Below are 26,189 nucleotides of genomic sequence, written 5' to 3'. Positions count from 1 at the left end.
CTCTGGCAGTCACCACCTCCCATTAGACCCTTGGCAGTGAGAGGCCATGCAGTAGCCACCAGAGGCATGGGATTCGGGGACCGAACACTTGAAGTACGAAACCTGAGGACGACCCCTCCGCCTTGTGCCCCCGTTCCCAACCACAACCCTGGCAAGACAAGGCTCTTCGGTGATCCAGCCTCTGGGGATCCAGGTCGGACTGCGTTGCAGTGGACTGGCCCAGGGCTGAAAGCGCGCAAAAATTACGCGCTGAATGTACCTGTGCGTGGCCGTTCCCGCCGCCGCCGCAGGTCTATCCTGGCCCGAAGTAGGCGCCCTCCTTCTTGGGGAAATCTCCTGAGGGAGAGTGCAAGGGGAACCACGGTCGACGACTGCTAGCTCTTGGCTGGCGCGCACACGCACAGCACACGCCCAACTTTGGCAAGCCGTCCGAGCCCCCCCCCCCCCGCCAGGCTCCCCCGCGCCCCCTGCGGCTGGACGCTCTTGGAGACCTGTGTGTATCCAGATCTGAGATAAGGTTCCCCTCACTCTCACTCTCGCGTGTGGAAGAGGATCTGGCGGAATCAAGGAAAGAAGGGGGTTAAAGCCACTGACACTCTGACCAGCATTTCTCCAACCCTCAACACGCACAGGGGCGCCCGCGCCAGGTTCACCGCACCAGGTCCCCCAGACCTGCCTGTGACGAAAAAGCAGGAGAAGGAAGAGGAGGGGGAAGAGAAGACAGGGTGGAGATTGGGGAGCCCTGGCGACGGACAGTTGCATGGACTGGACTGACTGTCATTATCGGCACTTTTATTATTGGGCGACTAGGTGGTGAGGGTGAGGCGGCGGGGTGTGGGGAGATTCGCAGCAGAAGTGCCCCACACATTTCATTTTGGAGCGACCCTAGATTAGGGCCCGTGGAAGAGTCTTCTTGGACACATTTCAGGTAGACGTGCTCCAGGCGCACACTGGTACCTCGCGGACCCCCGAAGCTGCAGTACAGGGGCTATCTTAAATGGCCCTTACTTAGGAGGAGGCGTGATTTCCACGCTCGAGCGTCTTCGCAACCCCACCCCCTCTTCTCGACACCAGCCAGTGCGCGCCACCACCTGAGCCTGGCAAGAGCTGGGGCGCACGCAGTCCCCAGCCTGCTCCTTTCTGCCTCTGTGGAGTCGTGGCTCGCAGCGGGTCTGCCCGACGCCTCCCCCTTAACCCCTACGGGAGAACTCTTTTTACTTTTTTGTTTGGAAAACCTGGGCTATTTGTTTATTTAATTATTTATTTATCTGTGGGCCTCCCCAGAGGAGGGCCAGGGAGAGGAGGTCCAACTAGCGCAGCGGGCCAGGCCGGGGGAGGGGAGCGCGAAAGCGAGGAGGGGACTGGGTGTAGCCAGGATTTCTCTGTCCTCGTGTTCCCGGGCTGGCGCGCCGAGTCTCCCGGCGATAGCGCCGCCGCCGCCGCCGCTCCCCGCGCCACACCGTCGTTGGCCTCGGGGATCGGGTGAGTGGGGTCAATGACGCGCTGTGGGGGTCGTCCCTGGCCCCGCCTGCGCTGACAAGGACGCGGCCGCGTCGCGCCGAGCCCCCCGGGAGGGGAGGCCTCGAGGAGGTGGGGAGGGCGCCCCGGGTAGGGCGGGGTGGGGGCGGCGCGGAGGCCGCCGGGCTGGGGGGCTCTCCGGGCGGGCGCGGCCGCGGGCAGGAGGGCGTGTCTCAAACCCGAGGGGACCCTCCCGAGGCGCGGCGCGGGACTCCCCGATGGTGGTGCCGCGGCTCAGGGAGAGCTCAGGGTCTTGCCTCCACCACCGCCGCCGCCGCCGACGCCGCTGCCGCGGGCGCCACCACCGCCACCGCCGCCGCCGCCGCCGCCGCCGCCGCCCGAGCCCGCGCCGAGCGTGCGCCTCGCCCTCCTCCCGCGCCCGCTCTGCTCTAGGATGCTGCGGCAGGTTCTGCACAGGGGCTTGAGGACGTGTTTCTCCCGGCTTGGCCACTTCATTGCCAGTCACCCGGTCTTCTTCGCCTCGGCGCCGGTGCTCATCTCCATCCTGCTCGGCGCCAGCTTCAGCCGCTACCAGGTCGAAGAGAGCGTGGAGCACCTGCTGGCGCCCCAGCACAGCCTGGCCAAAATCGAGCGCAACCTCGTCAACAGCCTCTTCCCGGTCAACCGCTCCAAGCACCGGCTCTACTCGGACCTGCAGACCCCTGGGCGCTACGGCAGGGTCATCGTCACCTCATTCCAGAAAGCCAACATGCTGGACCAGCACCACACGGACCTAATCCTAAAGGTGAGAGGGGGGCGGGTGCGGGCAGCCTCCGCCAGCGCTGCTGCTGCTGCTGCTGCGGTCGGGCTGGCTCTGCGCGGTGTCCCGACTGAGAGCGCCGCCTCTGCTATCCCGGGCGGTGGCTGCTGCAGGGGCTCCCCTACGCTGTGCGCCCCAGGGCGGCCAACCCCAGCCTGCCAGCCTTCATGGCAGGGAGCGTCCGGGGCCAGGTCCCCGCCTGGCCCGGGCCGCACCGCGTCCGCCGCACCCCGCAGCTGCTGCAACAGTTGGGGAGGCGGCGGCCCGGGTGGGTGCTGTGGTCGGTGCGCTTGTTTTGGTCGCAGAGGGCTTGGGGGCGGGGAGGCTTTGGGAGAACTGGGCCAAGAAGAAGCGGAACCGAGAAGACTCCTTCAACAAAGTCTAGCTAGTTGAGAACAAAACACTATGCAGGGGCTGGGGAATTCGGAGACACCACTCCTCTGTCTCCGTTGTTTGTTTGGGGGTTTTGTTTGTTTGTTTGTTTTCATTTTTTCCGTCCGACTTTTGGCCCCTGAAGTGTTTTCGGAAAGGCTCCTGGAATGGCAGGGAGGGGACCCAGAAATCTCAGTCGGGGTGGTGAGAAGAATGTCTCCCACCCATCAGCAAAAAGTGCAGTCCCTGGTGAGACTGGGGCTGCCCTGCCGCCCTCTCCTCTAGGAGCAAGGTGGCCATATCTGTGTTGGAGCATAGGAAATGATATTTGCATTTCTCAGTTATTTCATTTTTCACAGTAGCTCCAATTCTCTGGAATGCAAAAACTTCCTCAGGAAAGAGAACAGATCGTTTTACTTTTATTGGAGTGCATTTGACAGTGAAGGGCAGAGCCAGAGGCCCAAAGGAGGAAGCCAGGCTGAATGGCCCTGAGAAGATTACGGGAAACCAAACAGTGGGTTCCAGGGTCACATTCCCAGAGACTAATTGTGCTCTCATCCAGAGGTGGGAATTTGATGCGAAAAGTGAGATTAATGGTGACAACTTTGAAGAAGTTCTTAAGAAAAGCAGAAAGAAGTGAGGGCTAGGAATGGAAAAGTGGAGAGTATGAGAGAGAAAAGCAGAACTAGATGAGAATGTTCCATCTGAATCCCGGCGAGGACTGACCTGGGGTTTGTTTACTTCAGCTTCTCCTCTGGGGAGGGCTGACAGGAACCAGTCCCAGCTGATATGCCCTGATGGATGGAAGATGCTGCTTTTTTATGCACCTCTGGTCCAGTTCCCTGGAACCAGAGACCCATTAGATTTCCATTCTACTTATCCCAAGGAGAGTCTGTTGGTGAACCTGGAGAACTCTTTCCTCTCCAGGTAATTATTTAATCCTAGAGACAAGCTCATTTTCTTCTATTATTTCCCTCCCTGTTTGTTGACATTATAACCATCAGCAATTAGTACAGAAAGAAATCTGGCTGGGGATTGAATGGATTTAGGACCTTCCCACATTGACTGGCATGTGGTATTTTTAATGGCCCACAAACCACTGCATATACTCAGCCATTCTAAAGGTAATCCTGAGATGTTTGCTTCTCTTATGATGATACTTCCAACATCAAAGTGATATTTTTCCCCTGATACTTCAGTGAATATATTTTGACATACAGATAAATACTGCTCCAAATTCTCTCCCAAGAAAGCTTGTAGTAGATTCATCACAGGCTTAATGAAACTATAATTTCGCCAGTCTTGACAGTAGTAAATGCCCCATTTTTGATAGATAATCTACTAAAGGGTGTTTCTTTTTCCCTGAGGAGATATTTCCATTGTTTGTGTGTGTGTGTGTGTGTGTTTTTAATCTCCCTAACAAACCATCATACCACTCTGATGGGCAGTCACCAGTTATATTGACTCTCAAGGTTAATGACACATCAACAGGCACATCAGGTCTTTTTTAAATGTATTTTCTCCCTACTTGATTTTGATCAGTTCAATATAGAAAAGCATATTATAAGATGGCTTGGGCTAACTGTAAAAGGACAGTAATTAAGTCAATGGGCTGTTTTAAGAATAGGGTGGCTTTTCATGGTCTAGGTATATGGGTAAGTGCAAAGCAAAGCCAAACACTGATCAAAATTCATTGGCAGCTGCTGACTCTCTGGTGAAAAGAGGTTATACAGCTTATAAAGACTCGTGTTTATGAAAAGTAGGGGATTACCTTCAATTTAAATTATCCATTTTATTATTTTCCATACCCAACCCCTATTTTTGGTAGTATAGAGCAGAGGGATAGAAAAATGGTCCTTTAGTAGTCATGGTAATGTAAAGTGTGGGAGTGTGCACTTTATTCCATTTAGAAACATTATGATATGTCCTTTAAGAAAGCTATTAGGAAGGAGTCACTATTGCTGTCATCAAGGATAGCACCAGGAACAGTTAATATTGTACACAGCACCAAATAGCCCTTGCATGTTTTATAGCAGCATATTCTAAGTTGAATCAAGTGCACAGAGCATAAGCAGGGCTTGAGTCTTTCAGAGGACTGCCAAACTGGAGGAAGAAACTTGTAGGGCTTTGTAGAGTACACAAGCATCATGTTTCTCTCTTTGTAATGCTTTGAGGTTACACTTATTCAGTAAACAATATTGTTCTTCAGCTATTAGTGCATCTACTTGCTGATGAAAAATAAAGTTAGGGGCAACGACAAAAAGATGACTTTTGAAAAAATATTCCTAAGATTATAATAGGGGAAAATATGTCTAAAAAATCTCACTGATCCTGGTTCAAAGGTGCTTTCTCCAATTTGTGCAAGTGATGTTATTGCCATACTATGACTCTGTAGCATAGAAATTAACCTCATACTGTGAGGAATGAATATTCCCTACCAGTAGTTTGCTCTGAAGGCTGTGGAGCAAAGATGGGATTTGGATAGAGTCTAATGGTGCTAAGGAGGGCTCAGCCACTAATTTCTGAACCTCTTTAAATAAATGTTATCTTCAAAAGTTTTCATTTTGCTAAAAAAATAAATTTAGCTCATTAGAACATTTAACAAAAAAGTCAAAGATATTCATCCATGTGGAATGAAAAATCATTGTATCTAGGTCACACTCTATAGGTTATAGGCATATAGTATGTTTAAATATAGCAGGAAATGAACTGTTATGCCATCTTAGAGATGGAAAAGGTATTCTTAGGAAGTTAGCTGATTTGTCCATGAAAAAATATGCAGGCAGAGAACTAGAAATGTGACACATAAGTTTTCACTCAAGACTCACTGTTCTTTTCACTATAATGCCTTTCACTCAAATGCATTTCACATGATAAACTATCTGAATAATTTAAAATGAACATTTTTGATACCCAAGTGTACTGTTGTTATAATTAGATAATAAGGACACATTATTAGTCAGTTCTATCTGGTGTCAGTGAAAATACATGAATAAAAACTTCAAATGCTCAAAGCAAAACATAATATGTTTGTAATTAGTAATATACAATGATAGCAAGATACACATTTCACTAGAAAAAAAAATCACTGTGTGATGGAACACCTTTTAGAGTGCTGTTCACTGGCAGAGTCTAGGTGGATTTAAACATCACAATCCCCGGTAAATACTACCTACTCAATAAATACTTAATAAATTGACCTTCTCTAGTTTGCTACAGCATTTATGCAATAGGTAATGAAAATTCTATAGTTATCTTCAAATGTATTTTCAAAATGATATTTTTATTTTTGCAACTTTGCAGACAGTTCCTAGGTTTCTCTTTTTCCAAAGCACCATTTTTCCTTCTTTGATAACCTCTACAGTCATATCAAAACAAATTTTGGCTTTAAAATTGAGTAGGAGAATTTCCTTTGCACAATGTCCGCTTCTTCAAAGGAACCTCACAGGATGTTTAATTCCAAGCCAGGCAAAACACGTATCCACACTAAGAAGATGGTTTTCCATTCACTAGGGAATCTCATTTGGTACAAATATTGAATTTCCATTTTATTTAAGATTTTTATGTCTAAATGTGTCAGATAGAATTAAATTGCAAACAAGATTAATAGAATTTAACCTGAAGTTATTTGATTCAAATTTTCCAAGAAGGGCAGAAAAGCTGTTAGCTTAAGGCTACAAAGACAGGGTAGCTAGGTGAAGATTGTAGTTTTTCCAAATACTGACTCAACATTTCCAATTCTTATGGGATTTGCCATTATTTCTTCCTCTACAGTGTTAAGTATCAGCAAATTCTAACCTATTTTTAGTCTGAATAGGTTTATTTACATTTTATAAATGTTTTAAACAAAATAAAACAAGGACTACACACCAGGGACTGTAGGGGGCTCACAATAAAATATTTGCCATCTGATTCTGCACAAATAAAGTTCCTATTGTCATATTCAGAAGTTCGTTACTAGAACCATTTCTGGGCATTAATACTGTTAAAAAAAAACTTTAAAGCAGTTGTTCTTGGCTGAGGATAACATTGTCCCCCAGGGAATATTTGGTAAAGCTCACAGATTTTTTTCTTTGATTGTAACAATGATGGAGGATTGCTGTGATACTGGCATTTCATGGGTAGACAACAGAGAGACTGTTAAGTATCTTGTAATGTGTCTTGTAATAGCACCCCCACCAGAACAAAGAATTATCCGGCCCCAAATGTCAGTAGTGTAAAGGTGGAAAAACTCTCTTCTTTGTGTTTTTGTTTTTATTAGGATTTTTTTCAGCTATACTGATTCTGTAAAATGAAAAGAAAAAATCCCAAAGAGAAATTCACATCCAGAAATGTTGCAGAATTTCTGGAATAAATGTCATAACCTCTAAGTTGATGCTGGCTTGAGCAAATGGGCAGGCACCAGATTTTTCAGTGTAATCTTTCCAAGAAGTGGTTATCTAGTTCTCTCCTATTACTCTGTCCCTTATGGTCTAACCTCACCTGCTGATAAGGAACCAAGGAAATCAAACAATCTAACTCCTTCTACAGCAAAATTGCTGACTTGACACTATTCTCTGAGACTTGTCAGGTGGTAGAGTGCCCATTATTGGCATGTCTGAGGCCTTGATCTGTAGTGTTGCCCACTTAGGCCAGGATTCTTCTAATGGTGCAAAAGATGCCACTGTAAGTAGTGACCTGTCAAGGAGACAAGCAGGCAGCACCTTGGTGTTGCCTTTTCCAGCTGTTCTGCTTTCTGAATATAAGATAATAAAGGAAATTCTTCACCCAAGGAAGATGGAATCAAAGAACCTCGGATTTGGAAAGCACAGTAAAGGTCATCTCTGCAGACGCTGATGCTGGAATCTGATCTTAGCATCTCAGGGTGCTTTGTCTGATGACAGGTGCTATGACACCCTGGGCAGTCCAGCCCCTTCTGTGAGTTATCCAAGTGGCTGATACTCTGAAGGTAGTCTTAAAAAAAAATTGAGCCTAAGTCTGAATGCATAGCATTTATGCATAGGCCCAGTGAGTTAGGAGAAAATGAAGAAAAGACTGCTTTTTTTTTCCTCATTTCTGAGATTACCCAAGTAATCTAAGTACAATCTCATTTTTGTGCTGCCTAGCTTTGCAGTGCATTTATATTGTTAGAAACCCAAAGGCCCACCCACTTTGCCCATTTTGATTTGAAGAGCAGAGTCAGACATGGTGGCACACGCCTGTAATCTCACACTTAGGTGGAGGCAAGAATATTAGTACAAGGCCATCCTCAGGTACACTGTGAATTTGAGACCAGCCTGGGCTACATGAGACCATGTCTCAAAACTTAGAAACAAATAGATTTGAGGAACAATATTTACTGTCCCCATACAGGTAAGCATTTTGGATAAACTTTTATTATTATACTAATTTAAACTGAAATTTCAATATAAAGCCATGAGAAGAAGCCTGATTTTTAATGACTTATAGCATCTTGGTAGACACCATAGTAGAGTTAAGGAGGGATGATTATTTTCTCACTAGACTCAAAAACTAAACATCAGCTGGGCATGGTGGTGCACGCCTTTAATCCCAGCACTCAGGAAGCAGAGGTAGGAGGATCACTGAGTTTGAGGCCACCCTGAGACTACATAGTGAATTTCAGGTCTGCCTAAGCTAGAGTGAGTCCCTACCTTGAAAAACCAAAAAATAAAAAAAATAAAAATAAAAATAAACTGAACATCTCAGGAGTCCTCAGACCTACAAACCCTACAGAACAGTGAAACATTTAACTGGCAACTCCTTATAAGCAGAGAAAGAAGCCATCAGAAATGATTTGTTTCCCCCCTGAGAAGTTGCAGCAGCCCTTGGCACAAGAGCTGGGGAAATGAGAGATGCGGGTGAGCTGATCAACTTTGACTTGGTGGGATGTGCCATCTGGTTCTGGACTTCAGGGCTCAGTATGAGCCCCAACTGATTCTTGATGAGCTAGGCTTAAAGCAGACCTTTGATGTCACCTGCTTAGTAGCACATCACAGCAAGCAGGCTGGTCTGAAGCACTGCCTGTGTCTCTGCCACACACCCAGAAGGCCAAAGAACTACTGAGGTATCCTGCCAGATTGATTTAATGACCAACAGGGGAGGTGAGTAATCTCTAACCTTTAAAAGACAAGCAAAAAAAAAAAAAAAAAAAGGAAATAAACACCAGTTGTTATTTCATATGGGAAGCCCTGAATAATATGTCATTATATGTCATTCCTTCAAATTCAGAATTAATCTTTTGATCAAAAGGGGGCAATGAGGGAATAGCGAAATTATTTTTATCTTCTTTCTCATAAAGAAATCCTCTAAAGAATATTGTTTCTGATATATTTGAAGATCCATTGTTAAGACTTCCACTTTAGGTTTAACGTGTGGCCTCCAAGAATAGTGAAGGTGAGGATTTATTTGAGTTTAAAGTTGTTACCTTGGGAGGTGAGGTTTTAAAAAATGCCAGTAGAGGGCTGGAGAGATGGCTTAGCGGTTAAGCGCTTGCCTGTGAAGCCTAAGGACCCCGGTTCGAGGCTCGATTCCCCAGGTCCCACGTTAGCCAGATGCACAAGGGGGCACATGCGTCTGGAGTTCGTTTGCAGTGCTGGAAGCCCTGGCGCACCCATTCTCTCTCTCTCCCTCTATCTGTCTTTCTCTCTGTGTCTGTCGCTCTCAAATAAATAAATAAAATTTAAAAAAAAAATGCCAGTAGAGAAGTGAGGAAAAAAAAAAAACAAACAAACAAAACACAGAAAGTAGCCGGAAGCCAGTCAAAGGAGCATTATCAACCAAGTGTCCACTGTGAGCAACCGGGGCTTGTTCTCACTGGGGAGCTAAAGAAGACACTGCAGAACATGTGTTTGCAAACACTCTACTGTGTGAAGAGGCTGAACATTTATACTGCTGATGTGGTTGATTTGAAGACAATAAATCATGGGCACTTCCACATGAAGTTTGTCCCTACAAGTGAAATTTTTAACCTTGATGTAGAGCACTACTGATGCTTGCAGTAAATGACACTGACATGTAGAGGAGAGTGACAGCAAGACATTAGTGGGACCCTAAGACTATCTTCTCTAAAAGATTACACCTAGCCACAGTTGCACTTTTAGGGATTAAGACCCAGTTCCTGAAGGATATCCATATCTGTCCTTTCAACCATGATGGCCATGGCTTCATCTCTGTTGATTATTATTTTTGGCAAGGAAGGGTATCAGTCTAGCCAAGACTGACATGGAATTCACTACATAGTCTCAGGGTGGCCTTCAACTCACAGTGATTCTCCTTCCTCTGTCTCCCCAAGTGCTAGAATTAAAAGCATGCACCATCGTGTCAAACTCATCTCCATGTATTTTAAGGTCATGCTACAGCATAACTCTATTTATACTTGAGTTTCATGAGAACCACCATATTCTGATACAGATGATTCCAAACAGGGTTTAGACACTACCAGAAATTGCAGTTTTTGTTAGCTGAGCCTCCCCATCTAAATGACACATGTCCAGTCACTCTTCATGACCAATGATCACAGAAGTCTGTGGGACTCCACCTTAGAGCCAGCAACTTTATATATAGTTACTTTTCTCCCTAGAGATACCCGTCTACCTCCCTTTTAAGGTCTAACTCACATGCCTCCTACTTACAAGGCTTTCTCGGGTCATGGCTCCTTCTCTCCCTTACATTTGCATCTATATTCCTTAATTAGAGGTCATTACATGAATTGTTATCTTTTCACATGATGCTTTCTCTTAAGAAAGATCAGGAACACTTCAAAGACAGGAACAATGAATGTCTGATACTGATAAATATCTCCTATAGTCTAGCATAATGTGCTCTGTGCAGTAGGTACTTAATAAATTGTAGCTAGTTGATGACTTAGAGGATAGGAAATGTACTCTCCCACCCTATTGATTTATGTAGCTCAAATAGATCTTTTTATGTGATCCCTTTAGATTTTTTTTTTTTCCGTTTTTCATTCTTGACAAATCTTCATTTCAGACTTGTTGATAAGCATTCACTTCCAGATCCTCTGGTGTTTACTTTAGATGATGAGAACTTAGAATCTAAGCCATTGACTACTTGACCTCTTGTGGTTCGTGTACAGTTTGGGAAGGCATAAATTTGACCTTAGTTCCCACTGACCAAGCCTTTCTCACAGAAAACGTGGAGTATTCTGCATTTCTCATCAATACCCTGGAAATAAACTCTCCACACTACACATGTCCTTATTTGCTTGAAGCAAAGTTTCAAAACACTGGCCACACCCATGCTTAAATGTAAACATGAAACACTTTTAAAAATTAGGGACAAGTGGATTTCCCAGCAGTAGCATCACCATTTTACAGATCACCATTCTAATGCTTATCTTAAGAGTGAGGCCAGGTTCACTCTTGTTCAAAGTAGTGAACTTAAAAAAGATACTGGAACAAAATTCAGTATATCCCTGTGAATTGCACAAAGTCCATAGAACTATTCATTTTCCATCTTTGAATATGAATTTCTTTTGCCTATTCCATGAAACTCTCCTCCTGCCACAAACATCAAGGTCTTTGTCAATTCCTTCTAAATGTCTCAAGGGAAAAATAATGCATCTCTTTTGTAGAGCCAACAAGTGTTCAAATTAAGTTTGTGTTATTTAGTAACTTAATTTTGTGAGGTGTGAGTTGTTGACTTTTTGTTGTTGTTGTTGTTGGAGTGGTATATAGCATCTGGGCAAATGGTACACTGAGTATCAAAGTTTTCTGGATTGCTCATGGACACATCACCTGTACACACAGCACCTGGGCTTCTTGTTAAATACAAGTTCTGATTCACTTGGTTTAGTGTGGGACCTGCTAGGTTGCCTATCTTTCTTCATTCTCTCTCTCCCTTGCCCTCACTTTTCCTCCTCCTCTCTTCCCTCTTCTTATGACTTTTTATACAGAGTCTCACACTATGACCCAGGCTGGCCTTAAACCCAAAGCAATCATCCTGCCTCAGCATCCCAAGTGTCTAAGACAGACTTGACCTACCATGCCCAGCTCAGTTCTGCATTTCTAACAAACTCTCAAGTAATGCTGATGCTACTACCAGTCACCAGACCACACTTCGAGTAACAAGGTTCAAATTTAGCTGTTATGAACAGAACACTGGATTTGGAATCAGGAAAGCCAAGTTCAAGCTCTCTAAGTATGTGACTTAGGACAAGTCACCCTATTTGCACTAGGTACAATGTCATCTTTCACCCAGTTAAGGTAAGCATACAGTGAGACAAGTATGTGAAGGCACCGTGTAACCACAGACTCCTATAGGTTGTGTGATCATCATTAGTCTTTGCTTTGACAATGACTGTTATTTCCTCATACTGCTAGCTTTTCAGAGAAATTATTGCCTGTTGAGTAAACACACATCTGGCATTTTTTTTTCTTTGATCCAACATGCAGTAATGGGTGCTCAATCTACATTCTCAATACTCAAATTAGCAATTTGTTGGTCTGTAATGACTCCATCTGAATCATTACAGATGATTGGATCCATCCTACTGCAGAGCACAAAGCAACTTCTACAGAAAGGTCTTAGTCAGGCAGAGCTGTTAATGGGACTGGGTACTTTACATTCCAGTTCATCTGGGTGGTTTTTTGGGGGGCTCAGAATCTCTGTGCTTGAGGGAAGCTTTTCACACAAAAGAAGTGTTTGGTTCCTGCCCAAGGCAGTGTAATTGGAATGAGAAGTGCTGGGAAACTATGGACTCAAGTTTCAAGGTTCTCTTCAGCATTCTGAGCAGTAACTCAAAAAGGGATCCTCCAGCAATTTAGGTGATAGAGTTGCTAATTCGTCTTTCTCACTTAGTTTACATGACTATAGTGTTTCCTGGGAAATCTTGCCCACATAAATCCATCTGCAAGCACTTCAAAGGAAAAACTGTTGTCAGAATTGCCAAAGACCTGGAGGACCAGGAATAAGTGGTAATTATAAGCCCTTCAAACAGAAATGTTGCAAAATGTTCCTAACTAGGGATTTTGAATATTTTGGCCAGTGCATTTCCCTACCTGCCCTTTTTAAGGTTTCTTTTTATAGGGTTCCAAAATAAATCAGTAATGGGGTTCAACTATAACAGTGAATATTCCTCTGCCAACCTAGTTCTTTCTACCTAGTGTCTTCACACAAAACTAGCTTCATGATTAAGGGAGGGCCAGGGCATCCAGCCACTGAAAACGAACTCCAGACACATGTGCCACCTTGTGTATCTGGTTTACGTGGGTTCTGGGGAATCAAACATGGGTCCTTTGGCTTTGCAGTCAAGTTCCTCAACCTCTAAGCCATACCTCCAGCCCCCTTCAAATCTTTTTGATAAATGCCCAGCTCTGGAAAAATTTAGTCTGAGAAGATGAATAACACACCAAACAACTGGTCCAGATAGCTCAAAGAACACCAAGATAAGCATTCATGAAAGCACACTTTTGGATAACATATTCAAACTACAAAAAACTATAGAATCTCGAAAGAAGCTTGTTGGGGTGCTTTACTTACAGAGGAACAAGGATAAGAATGACAGTAATCTTATCAAGAAAAGAAAAATCAACAATAAGCAAGAAGAGAATCAAATAAAATATTTAAAGTGTTGAAAGGGGTAAGAAAAGCACCAACTTAAGATTCTATACCCAGAAAGCTCATTCTTCAAAGTGAAGGTGATATACAGACTTTCTCAGATAAAACCTGAGAGAATTTACTGTCCACAGACCTGTCCTGCAAGAAATGTCAAAAGGAGTCTCAGGTACAAAGAAAATAATGTAGTTTAGGAACTTAAACTTACATAACAAAGTATGTTGAAGAATACATAAATATAAGTTAATTAAAATCTTATTTAGGGACTGGGGAGATGGCTCAGTGTGTAAAATGCTTGCTGAACAAGCGTAAGGATCTGTCTCAAAGAATAGAGATCACCTTAGGAAGACACCTGACTTTGACCTCTATCCTCCACATGCACACATTGCATACACATGCACCCACACACAAATTAACATAAATTCACATGCATGCACACTACAGACAAATATGAAAACATATTTTCTTTTTCTTTTTCTTGATGTATCTAAAAAGATAATTGCTCATTTGAAGCAATAATAGTCTATCAAGTGTTAACATACTCAAATGAAATAAGTGACAAAAATGTCATAAGACATGTGAAGGTCAAAATGGTAATATTGTCTTAACTGCACTACATATGAAGTGAACATGGCTTAGATATAAATGTATTGTAAGTCTCAGAGTAGCTACTAATTTTTTATAGAATAGAGTTGACAAATTAAGAGAAAAGATAAAATGCCTAATTAAAGCCAGAGAAGGCAGAAAAAAAGCAGTGATAATGAAAAATGTAATAGAGCAATTGCAATCATTGTGGATATTAATCCAACTGTATCTATAATTAGCTTTAATGTTAATGGTGTCTATACCCCAAGTACAAAAGACATTTGCTATCCATGAATTATGAAAAAATACAGGAGAGACACTTTAAATATAAAGATTCAAACAAGTTAAATGTAAAGAGATGGAGAAAGATATGCAATGTCAGTACTGATCTAAAGAAAGCACAAGTAGCTATATTAATTTCAGACAAAATTAACTTTATTATTAGGAAAATTAACATGGATAAAAAGATGTATTACATAATGGTTAAGGGATCCAAGAAGATGCAAAAATTGTAAGCATGTATGCACCTAACAACAGATATCAAAATACACATGGTAAAACTAATATAAATGGAAAGAGAAATAAACATATGTGCTATCATAACTGGAGACCTCAACATCCTTCTTCTGTCAGGAATTGATAGAATGAGTGGACTGTAAACAAGGATATAATGACTTGGGCAATGTAAAGGACAGGATATCTTCTGATCTAGAATGTGTCCATGATAAGAGTTCAATAAAGATAGCTCATTATGGGCTGGAGAGATGGCTTAGCGGTTAAACTCTTGCCTATGAAGCCTAAGGACTCTGGTTCGAGGCTCAATTCCCCAGGACCCACGTTAGCCAGATGCACAAGGGGGCGCATGCGTCTGGAGTTCATTTGCAGTGGCTGGAGGCCCCGGCGCATCCATTCTCTCTCTCTTCTCTCTCTCTCTGTCTCTTTCTCTCTGTGTTGCACTCAAATAAATAAGAATAAACAACAACAGAAAAGTTTTTTTTTTAAAAAAAAAAAAAAGATAGCTCATTATATAGTGTAGAAGATAACTTGGGTAATCAAGACACTGAAGATAATTAGACCTGCTCTCCTGAAAACTGTTGTAAGTTTATAAAAGAGATGCTTGCAATAGAGTTACTATAGAAATAAGAAATAAGACTAGACCACCATTTTCCAAAATGTGTCCTAGGAACATTTTTTTTGGTCATGCGATGAAATCATGTCAAGTAACTGATCAATAAGGCACTTATGGGCTGGAGAGATGGCTTAGCGGTTAAGTACTTGCCTGTGAAGCCTAAGAATCCTGGTTCGAGGCTCATTCCCCAGGACCCACATTTGCCAGATGCACAAGAGGGAACACACATCTGGAGTTCATTTGCAGTGGCTAGAGGCCCTGGCACCTTTTAAAAAACTTTTTCAGTGAACTAATGAACTTCAGAGCCCCCAAATAGATGAAACATTAAGATCAGATCAGCAGGTATCTAGATCTTGGAGTAAAACAAAGGGGAAGGGTGATTTTCACTTATAAGATGGATAGCAAGAGGATGAGGCTACTAACCATAATAGGAAACAGAAGAACAAATTTAAAGAAAAACATTAGGTTGAAATAATGCCACATAGTTATAAGGCAGATGTAAATTTAATCTGGAGTTTGGGAGAGAGGTGAGGTGCTGATGAGAACTGGAGATTGGTTAGCATAAAGGTGACGAATGAAATCATGGAAGTGGAATTGACTGTGCATGAGAAAATAAATAGTGTGAAGTGACAAGATCAGAAGTTCCAGAGACAGTGTCTTGAGTAAAACCAAATTTTTAAATATGCAAATGTAAATAGTTTCAGATAGAAGGACAGAGAAAACTAGGTGGGGAGGTAGAAAAGTGTTGAGTCAGTGAATTCATCATGGGAGTGAAGGAAGGTTTTAGTGATACAAAAGATATGTTTGCTGACACATTTGTTTGCTGGGCACACAGTAGGGAGTATGGAAATGAAGAAATCATGTCCAGAGATTGAGAGAATATATTAGGATCCCAGTGAACAATTTCAAATATTTTTGTGTCCTGCTTTGCATTACTGATTTAACTGTGGATGTCTGCTAAAAGATTAAGAAGATGAAGACTGAAAAGCAAATAATGGATTGATCTTATAAGTCATTGTTGAGTTTTGGTTAATCACTGAGAAAAGTCTATACTGTAATGATTTGGTAAGTTGCAAAAGTGAAGTGACTAAGCATGAATTACTATTGCTTGAGACATGGTTTCACTCTGTAGACAAGCTTGGCCTGGAAGTTGCTATGTTGTCCAAGCTGACCTCAATGTCATGATCTTTCTGCCTCAGCCTCCCAAGTGGTAGGATTACAAACATGGACAACCAGTGCAATTTTTTTTCAAGTTTTAGTTATGAACAGCAAATATAAAGGACTATTAAAAGAAAGGAGATGTGGCAAAAGCCAGGAGACATATTGGGTTAACAAAGCTTTTTAAATATGAGAGAGGCATAAGCTTATTTCAAAGCACATAGGAGGGAATTTGTCGAAAGAGTTTGACAATGTGGTAAACAAACTGATAAACTACACTAAGGAAGTAGGAAAGGAATAGTGGAAACTGTAAACGGAATTGACCTTAGAGAAGACCATGGGGAGAATGGGTGTAAATGTAGGTGGTTTGTGGATAGCATGACAGCAAATTGAAGATAGTTGCCATCTGATGATTTGAATTTTTTTCACAACATAGGAAACAAGATCAGAAGCTGAAAGCGAGTCTTGCCAAGTGCTAATGAAAAAAAGAAAAAGAAAGCATTCTAATACCTGTGAGCCTGGAAACCAACTGATAAGGGAATGAGAAGGTCTAGGTAGGAATGGGAAGTAATTTCTTTCAAAGAATTTGAGCATGAAAGCAGCGGGACAGTGTCTTCTTTCCATTTGTTTCAAGATAGGCCTTTATAGAGAAGAAACTGAAGTTAGAAGTGAAGCGAGTTAAGAGTGTTCACATGTGATGTGTTTAGATTCCAGAAGAATATGGAAGACATAGAGAAAGATTTTGTTTTTTCGTGGTTTTTTTTATTGACATATTTCATAATTATAGACAATAACCATAAGAATTCCACCCCCTTACTTTCCCCTTTGCAACTCCACTCTCCATCATATCCCCTCCCCCTCTCAGTCAGTCTCTCTTTTATGTTGGTGTCATCATCTTTTCCTCCTATTATGAGGGACTTGTGTAGGTAGTGCTAGGCACAGCAAGGTCATGGATATCCAGGCCAATTTTTGTCTAGAAGAGTGCATTGTAAGGAGCCCTACCCTAACTTTGGCTCTTAGGTTCTTTCCACCACCTCTTCTGCAATGGACACTGAGCTTTGGAAGGTGTTACAGAGATGTTTCAGTGCTGAACACTCCTCTGTCACTTCTTAGAGAAAGATTTCTTTTTTAAAAAAATGTTATTTTTATTTATTTATTTATTTGAGAGCGACAGATAGAGAAAGAGGCAGAGAGAGAGAGTGAGAGAGAGAGAGAGAGAGAGAGACAGAGAGAGAGAACGAGCACGCCAGGGCTTCCAGCTACTGCAAATGAACTCCAGACATGTGCACCCCCTTGTGCATCTGGCTAATGTGGGTCCTAGGGAATTGAGCCTCGAACTGGGGTCCTTAGGCTTCACAGGCAAGCATTTAACCACTAAGCCATCTCTCCAGCCCAGAAAGATTTCTTAACTTTAGGTTTTTGTCAGTTGAGTAGTTCATCAGAAGAAACTGAAATGATCTAGAATGGTGTAAACAGAAGTTGAGAGTGGTGACCTTCAAATTTCACCATGTAGTTCAGTGGCTCTAAACTATGGGTGCATGCTAGAATCATCAGAGGAATTCAAATATACTGTGCCAGACCTCAAGCCCATTGATTCTCACCCTATGGGTCTAAAACCAAAATATCCTACTCAAAATATGGCCTATAGATTCATAGCATCTACATAGAATCCATGGGACCTTGTTAGTATTGCAGTCTCTCAGGCTCCTCTCAGAGCTGCTAAATCAGACTGCATTTTAAGAAGACCCCCAGTTGATTTGTGTGCACATTCAATCCTGAGAAATGCTGAACTAAAGCACAATGTAGAATGGGAGCCACATGTGGCCACTATTTTGAAGTTCACCTAGGAGATTCTACTATACAATTAGAGGTGAGACCCTGCCCCCCAGCAAAGCCATTTTTAATATCATTAATCTCATGTAATAAAATTATGTATCATTGTACACATACACCAAAAACATGTAAAAACTGGTGAAACAAAAATTGATCATATTGTGTCAAAGTGAGTTTTATGGTTTTGACAGTGTACTATGGTTATGCAAATCTCTAGAGGAAGCTGAGTGAGAACTATATGGGAACTCTAAACTATATTTGTGATTTCCTGTGAGTCTTTCATTATTTGAAAATAAAAAGATAGTACTTTGAATTAACAGAGGTCCTGCGTAGGATGAGACAAGCTCTTCCCCATCATCATCTAAGAAGTGAATAGATAGTATCACTCATTGGGGAAGGCTAGTAGCAAGTAGGGAAGACAGGCTTGGACTTGTGTTGTAGAAAAATAAATGTGATGATGGTATGGGTAGCAGACTTAAACACAAAAGATGAATCTTGCAACTATAGCCATCATCCAAATTGAGAGAGCTAGAAACAAATCAGGAACAATGGAAATGGGAGGTAGGATGGATCTCAGAGATTTGGGAGGCAAATTAAGTAACATTTGATGAAGGGTACAAAGGTTCTCAACCTCATCTCTGTGTTAGTCTCTGTAAAGTTTTCTAAATAAAAATGCCTGAGCCCCTGTCATGATATTTTAAGCTAATTCCATGAGAGTGGGCCCAGGTATGTGTGTCGGTGCAGTTCCACGGGTGCTTTAACTGAGGAGGGCTGCAAGAGGTTCTGTTAGATCAGGTTGAGGGAGTAGAAGTGGAAGGCCCAGATTAAGCTTCATGGATTTCCTAAATATCCCAGGATTGAAGGAGGATTAGACAACAAAGGTACTGCCAGGAAAAGTTCTGGAGGTTTCCCTTTCTCTTAATTGATATTGAAATGAAACATACATGTTGGGGAGGCTAATATGGGGTAGGCAAGTACTCTATCACCAAGCTATATCTCCAGCCCTCTTTATATTCTTTATTTTCTTTTTTTTAAATTTTTTGTTTATTTATTTAAAAGCAACAGACACAGAGAGAGAGAGAGGAGAGTGGGCGTGCCAGGGCCTCCAGCAAACGAACTCCAGATGCATTCGCCCCCTTGTGCATCTGGCTAACGTGGGACCTGGGGAACCGAGCCTTGAACCGGGGTCCTTAGGCTTCACAGGCAAGCGCTTAACTGCTAAGCCACCTCTCCAGCCCCTATATTCTTTATTTTCAAACTGGGTCTCAGTATTTTTTTTTTTTTCAGGCTGGTCTTGAACTCACATGGTGGCCCAGGCAGGCTTTGGCCTCATTTTCCTGTTTCACTCTCCCTACATTTTCCCTAACTGTGCCTTTGCCACTATTTCACTCCTCTACTATGAGAACTAGCCAAAAAAAATGTAACTGTAAATTTTTGAGTTAAATTGTGTAGTGATAATTCTTGAAACTATCCTATCCTTCCATTACCTATCTAAACGAATACATTTTAAAAGAAAATGAGCTAGTGTAGATGTTTGCCTCAACTAATATAACCCCAGTTTTTTTAAAGCACACATCTTTTTGTCAACCTCCAAGTTTAAGTATATATACAAAAAAAAAGTCTTCACTGAGACAAGATGAAATTCTTTGATTTTACTACTGTTTCCCGGCCCCTCTACATATTCTGGAAAGCTCCTTACAACTTTTCTCCTAATGTCCACACAGATGCTGTTTCCACGAAAGTGTTTCCTTTGGGGTTGATTCGGTTTTTTTCCTATGCTGTTTTGTTTGGGAATCCAGCCAAATGAGGAAAAAGATGCAGTGTCGCTGCTCCTGTCCCCATCCCCGGGGCAACAAGGCAGCAAGCCTGGCAAAGCCTCGTGAGCACCCACTGCTAAGCAACCCTGAGATTCTATAGAAGACATTCTGAGAGCATGCACCTGACCTCAGACTGCAAGTGAGAAACATGGCCGATGATTAATGGACTTTTCCATAGAGTGACCTGCCAAAGCCACCAGTCTGCACCATGTGCTCCCCACCACCACCACCACCCCCCCCCCACACACACACTTGAGTTGCTTGCTTCCCATTTGGCTCTCCCACTATAAAGTTATATGCAAAGCACTAAAACGTGTCTGGAATGGTAGGATCTTTAGCATTTCAGTCCCCTCCCCCCTTTTTCCTTAAAAAGGGATGTTACAAAGCTTGCTGCTACCTATTAAAGTAATTCATAAGCACCTCATATATACTAAGCACATTACAGATTTTATCAATTGTTTGACATCTTTAACACAACATGAAAACATTATGGTGAGGCTGGAGAAATGACTCAGCAGTTAAGTTCCTTGCCTCTGAAGCCTAAGAACCTGAATTTGATTCTCCAATACCCATGTAAGGCCAGATACACAAGGTGGCACATGCATGGGAAGGTCATTTGTGATGGCTATAGGTTTTGGAGCACTTCTCATTCCCCCTCCCTCTTTCTCTCTCACACTCTCTGAATTAAACTATGTGTGTGTGTGTGTGTGTGTGTGTGTGTGCGCGCCAAAATCTGCTTGATATCTGTAGCTTGCTTCCTATTAACTTGGCAAAAAAAACTACTTCTGCCTGGGAAGAAGAAATGATAATCTGAGAACTGAGAACTTTTACATTTCTTCATTTCAAGTTGCTATTCGTCCTAGTAATATATGGCATTAATATATTGTAATATAACATACTAATATTTACCCATGTATTCACTTGAGAGCTGGACTAGAAAAGCATAGCTATATTTTTTGTTTGTTTGTTTTTACATTGCCACAGTATCTTTACTAAAGGCACATATACTCACTTTAACAACCATATATTCATGCTCTAGCTCTTTTATGTGTCCTTTTTTTTGTTTTTCTCACTTTTTGACAACCAACTAATTCTTTTATTTAATCACCTCTCGGTATTTAAGAAGATCTCAGGGTATGCAAGGGGAAGCTGATTAATGCATGCTAGTGAGGCCAAAGAGACTGTGTAAGAGTATGTACGCATACTCACAATATTTGCCTTAAGTATTGTATCCTTTCTGTTGTATGCAATGTGTTGGAGGAAAGACAAGGAAAGAGACTTCGGTCCTTCCCTAAAGAGCTAAAAGAAGATAACCATTATAACATGACAGGCTATGAAAAAGAGAGATGTAGCCAGGCGTGGTGGCACACGTCTTTAATCCCAGCACTCGGGAGGCAGAGGTAGGAGGATTGCCATGAGTTTGAGGCCAACCTGAGACTTCATAGTGAATTCCAGGTCAGCCTGGGCTACAGTGAGACCTTACCTCGAAAAAAAAAAAGAGAGAGAGAGAGATGTGTTCACACACAGGGGCAAGGGAGGACATAACTTGAATTTCCAATGGTGACTTCCTGGAAGAGATGATATCTAAGCTGAGTCCAGCAAAAGAAAAAAAAAAAAATAGGAGGACAGGAGACTAAAACTTGGCTACAAACTACAAAGCCCTTTCAGATACAGTCCCAGTTTCTTACTAATAGAGGTTTGTATCAGTTTCTCCCTCAAAATACAGGACACAGGACTATTATAAAGTCCTATATAGACATACTTTTGCTTACATCATAAGCCACTGTACCATGTTATGTAAATAATCTTTGCTACAAAAGAAGAGCCCTACTTCTCACAAATAATACAATACTCATACCATGAGAAAAGCAGTTGCTTTATGACACAAATATTTCTAGGCATCCAGGCATTCAATTAAACCATCATATACATCATGAATAGTAACTCCTGGATGAAGACGCCAGCTCCATTTTCTGATGGAGATGAGGAGTGGTTTCTCAGTACACAAAAGACTGGGCACCTCTGATGGAGATTTCTATCATCTCATTCAGGAGTCAACAACACTCTCAGATAGTAATCACATTTTGGTGATAGGAAAACTGATATCCAGATGGGACATTTTCTCAAGATCACCAGGGAATGACTTTGTTGGATATGAACACAAGTGTTGTGAATCCAGTGTCAGAACTTTTCTCACAGGCCAGGCTGTCCTGGAGCTCTTCCATCTTCCAGTGTTGTCAGTGAGCCTCAGTATAATTGAACATAAAAATTCTCCTGCAAATCAATCAGGAAAAGACACTATAGCCCAATAACCAAAAGGCAAAAGTTCTGACTAGGCACTGTGAACAAGAAACCAGCAGACCCTAACAGGCATGTGGAAAGGTGTTCAACTTTAGTCACTATGGAAACATAAGTTACATCCAAAATGAAATACAAGTACACATTCACCAGAATGGTAAAAATTAGAAAAACAAGTAATACCAACTGTTGCTGAAGATGTGAAACAACTGAAACTTTCATTTATTGCTGGTGGGAATCTGAAAGAGTAGAATCACTTTAGGAAACTTAACAACAAAATATATGCTTGTTCTATGATCCTTAAGGTTCACCCCAATGTATAAATACCCAAGGATGCAGGGTATGGTTCCAACACACCACTGTATATACCTGAAAGAAATGAAGTACATAAACGGTATATCCAAGAATGTCCACATTAGTTTATTTATAAGAAAAAACACAAAGTGGAAATAACCCAAAGGATCCACCAACAGTAGAATGTAAAAATAAACTGTAGTATCTTCTCACAATAGAATATTACATTGAATATAAATAAAATATTATAATATATAAGCATAATACAGACATATCTTAAAGGCTATTTCTTGACTAAATGACAAAAATGTACATACTGCATGATATATGGAAAGCTCAAAAACAATCAAGCTAATTAATGCTGATAGGCATGAAGTCTTCCTCTGTGGGTAGTGAAGGGAAAATCTTAACTGGGAAAGGATATGAGGGGCCTTTTGGGTGCTGCAGATATTCTGTCTCTTGTTCTGAACAATGCTTTTTTGGGTGTGTACATATAAAATGCATTAGACTATACATTTAAAATTTTCATTCTTTACTGCATATAAGTTATACCTCGACAATGAAGAATACACACATATAGCCATGCGTGCACACACATACACATGCACACTCTCCCTGTAGCCAAGGGCCCTGTCAATAAGGCAGAAGAGTTGGCAAATCACACAATAATGGTGAGTACCAACAAGGAGAAAGGCAGCCCGAATCTTGGCAGATAAATCAGCTCAGTTTTACTGAAGTCCAACACACTGCCATCATAGAGACTTTCAACACCTGTACTGGCAGCAGTGCCAATGCATGGAGAATTTGTCTCCACCAGCACATACTCCCCAGGCACATCACTGCCTGGGAAGGAATCCAGTGAACACATCAGCTGTCTCACCCACACACCTACTGCCATAACAGCAGACATCCAGAAATGTAAAGATAGGGACTCTCATCCAACTTGGGCAATATGCCAACATTTGCTGTCAACAGAGAACACTGAAGCCTAAGACCTTACCTACTGAGATGTTCCAGAAGGATGCACAGAGGCTCCTAACTACCTTGCTATGCTTGTTTCTTTTCTTCCAAATAAGTAAAAGCTGAAGAAATGCCCACTTCTTTTAACATCACCAGAAAGATAAAGGAAAGATCATATCATTCCACAGTTCTCCATTCCAGGCAGAATACAGCCCCAAACCCTCCTTGAGGAGTCCCAGTAGATTCTTAAGATCAATATAACCTATCCCTACCATGTGACTAGCTTTGATCCTTAATTAAAAGATGGGCTATCCCCAAAATGAAGAAGAAGTACAGTTGACACCATCCTGCCATATAGATTCATGAATTTATCAGGACCACTTGGAACAATACTTATTGCATACCTACTATGTGCATTATCAGAAAAATAAATATGTCCACATGAAAACATTGAGTATGAAGATTAGCTCATGCAATCTTAACATTACTCCCTCAGGGTTGAACTTTCTTACCCCCAAACCATATTTAAGACAATGAGGAGTTGGCTTGAGAATGGTTCAGTGTTTTGATTGGACATTTAGTTTGGGGTTCCCTAGAAGGCAAGTCTAAAATAAGAAATCGTGTAAAAGCAGCCTATTTGATGGGTGAAGGATGATAAGAAGGAGAACCAATTGAGTAACTCAGAAAGGGGGGACCTAAAAGGGCAGCTGTGTCACAATGCCACCAGTGAAGACCTGGATACCAGTTTAAAACATCTTCATCCAAGAGTGCCCCACCATGGGAAGGGCACTGGATTTTCCAACACCAACTCCCATCTGTCATTGATTGAGAGCTTCTATTAAGGGCATTAATTTCCCAGCACTCTGGCCTGCCAAACAAACAGCAAAGAAGTGTGGGTGCTAGCATTTGAAGTTGGGCAGGTTTTCTCTCAAGAGAGAAGGGCTAAAGGATACGAACAGGGTGCCAATCACATCTTCTATCAAATAACTTCAAACAGGTAATTTCTGTGCTTGTCTGGTCTACACTGCTGTTTGGAAATGTATATATAGAAAACTTCAAGACCACACGTCAGCTAAGTCTGTGCACCTACAAATCTATAATTGGTAATGGCCCATTAAGACCCAAACCTTAGAAATGCAACCCAGACATTTAATCAGTAAGCTGCAATTTATCATCCAGTTTTACTACCTAGTTTACTTCCTGTCCACATCTGAAAGAGTCGTAACCTTGCCTCCTGTAAGTATGACTACTGGGATTCCAACTTTCCTTTCCTTTCCTCGGTGAACCCAGGATGGCTCTTCATGCCATCTCCCTGACTTCACTCTGCAGCCTTCCCAATCCAGCAAAAACATTGCAGTGGAGTGATCATCCCAAGAAGCAACTCTGGTCATCATGCCTCCAGTTTATGAAGATATTTCCTTGGCTGCCACTTGTCTGCTGGATAAAGTCTGCCTTCTAAAGGCCTTTCTGTGCCTCTAATTTTCCTCATATGTTTCTCATCATCACCAATCACTCCCAGTTCCTTTGACATCCATTTTGGTCATTGCCCATGCCATTGCTTCTACCACATAGTCAATCCTCAACAATTCCACTCCTTTGGCCAAGCCTCTGCCTGTAATGAACTCCTTCACATTCAGAGGCCTGAGTTTAGAAGTCACTTTTCTTCAAAACTTTTTCCTTAACACACTATACTTCCCTCATCTTAGAATTCTACACAGACTTTATAAATGCATCATATGTTTTTAGCTCCCATGCTTTGAATGTTTTGTGAGGGTTCAGATCTCCAGGTGCTATGTAAAAGCCAGATGCTATAAAGGCTTCCCTAGCCCTAGGACAACCCCTGTAAGAAGGGAGACAGAGACTTTCCCAGAAGATCACAAATTGAGCAGTGAACAAGAGACCCTTCCTCAAATGAGGTGGAAGGCTGGGATCCAGTTGTCCTCTGACCTCCATGCTACACTGTGGCAAGCACACAAACATGCATATACACCAAATAAAAAAATGTTAGTTTCCACCATGATAGACATGTCTACCTACACAAGACCATCATAAGAGGAGGAAAAGATCATGACATCAAAATAAAAGAGAGACTGATTGAGAAGGGGAGAGGATATGATGGAGAGTGGAGTTTCAAAGGAGAAAGTGGGGGGAGGGAAGGTAGTACCATGGGATATTTTTTATAATCATGGAAGTTGTTAATAAAAATTTGAAAAAAATGTTAAAGACTTACAGGTGCTAAGACGTGCCATTAATTGTATGAATGAGATCTTAACTCTCTTTAACTCTGTATTTCATTGCACTTACCCCACTACTACAGACATGCTTGTACACATGCACCTTTATAATCCCCCTCACGAACACATATACATCCTACAAACTCCAACACAGCTGCCCCTTTCATAACAATATGGAACTCCATTTTGGCTTCACCAGTGCTAACTAAAGTGTCTTCACAAAGCAGTATGGCCCTGGGATAAAATTATGATTTAATCTTCTCAGGGCTTATATAATTCCAGCACAGCATCGGCATGAAACATATTGAATAAATTTGTCATTGCCATAATTGGCAGGTTCTCTGTACAACCTCTAATTCTCAATGAATCAAGAAAGGTTTTGCCTGACCACCTGCCCAGTGTCTGAAACTCCTCACGGACTTTACATCTGTGAGCCTGAAAATAGCAAGCCACTGTCAGCATTAAAGATAGAATCAGGCTGGAGAGATGGCTAAGTGGTTAAGTCATTTGCTTGCAAAGCCGTGGGACCCCGATTTGATTCCCCAGGACCCACATTAACCAGATACATCACAAGGGGGCACGCACGTCTGGAGCTGTTTGTAGTGGCTGGAGGTCCTGGTGCGCCCATTCTCTCTCTGTGTTTGTGTCTTCCTCTTTCT

At 42.1% G+C, this 26,189-nt stretch overlaps 1 protein-coding gene and 1 long non-coding RNA gene across 2 annotated transcripts in view; one reads left to right on the top strand and one right to left on the bottom strand.

Annotated features, from left to right (window-relative positions):
* LOC123456607 overlaps positions 1–372 on the bottom strand; it is a 39,384-nt gene extending 39,012 nt beyond the window's left edge. The window contains exon 1 of the long non-coding RNA XR_006634588.1: positions 260–372. This is a non-coding gene — a long non-coding RNA (uncharacterized LOC123456607). The remainder of the gene's footprint in view (positions 1–259) is intronic.
* Positions 373–1,912: 1,540 nt separating this feature from the next.
* The window catches only part of Ptchd1 (patched domain containing 1), a 53,689-nt gene continuing 29,412 nt past the window's right edge, over positions 1,913–26,189 (top strand). Inside the window, exon 1 of the mRNA XM_004670002.2 lies at positions 1,913–2,263. Coding sequence (XP_004670059.1) covers positions 1,913–2,263 — 351 coding nt within the window. The remainder of the gene's footprint in view (positions 2,264–26,189) is intronic.

Source organism: Jaculus jaculus, chromosome X, assembly GCF_020740685.1.
Source record: "Jaculus jaculus isolate mJacJac1 chromosome X, mJacJac1.mat.Y.cur, whole genome shotgun sequence".
In the NCBI taxonomy this organism is placed as follows: Eukaryota; Metazoa; Chordata; class Mammalia; order Rodentia; family Dipodidae; genus Jaculus; species Jaculus jaculus.
This window is presented reverse-complemented; position numbering and strand designations above follow the sequence as displayed.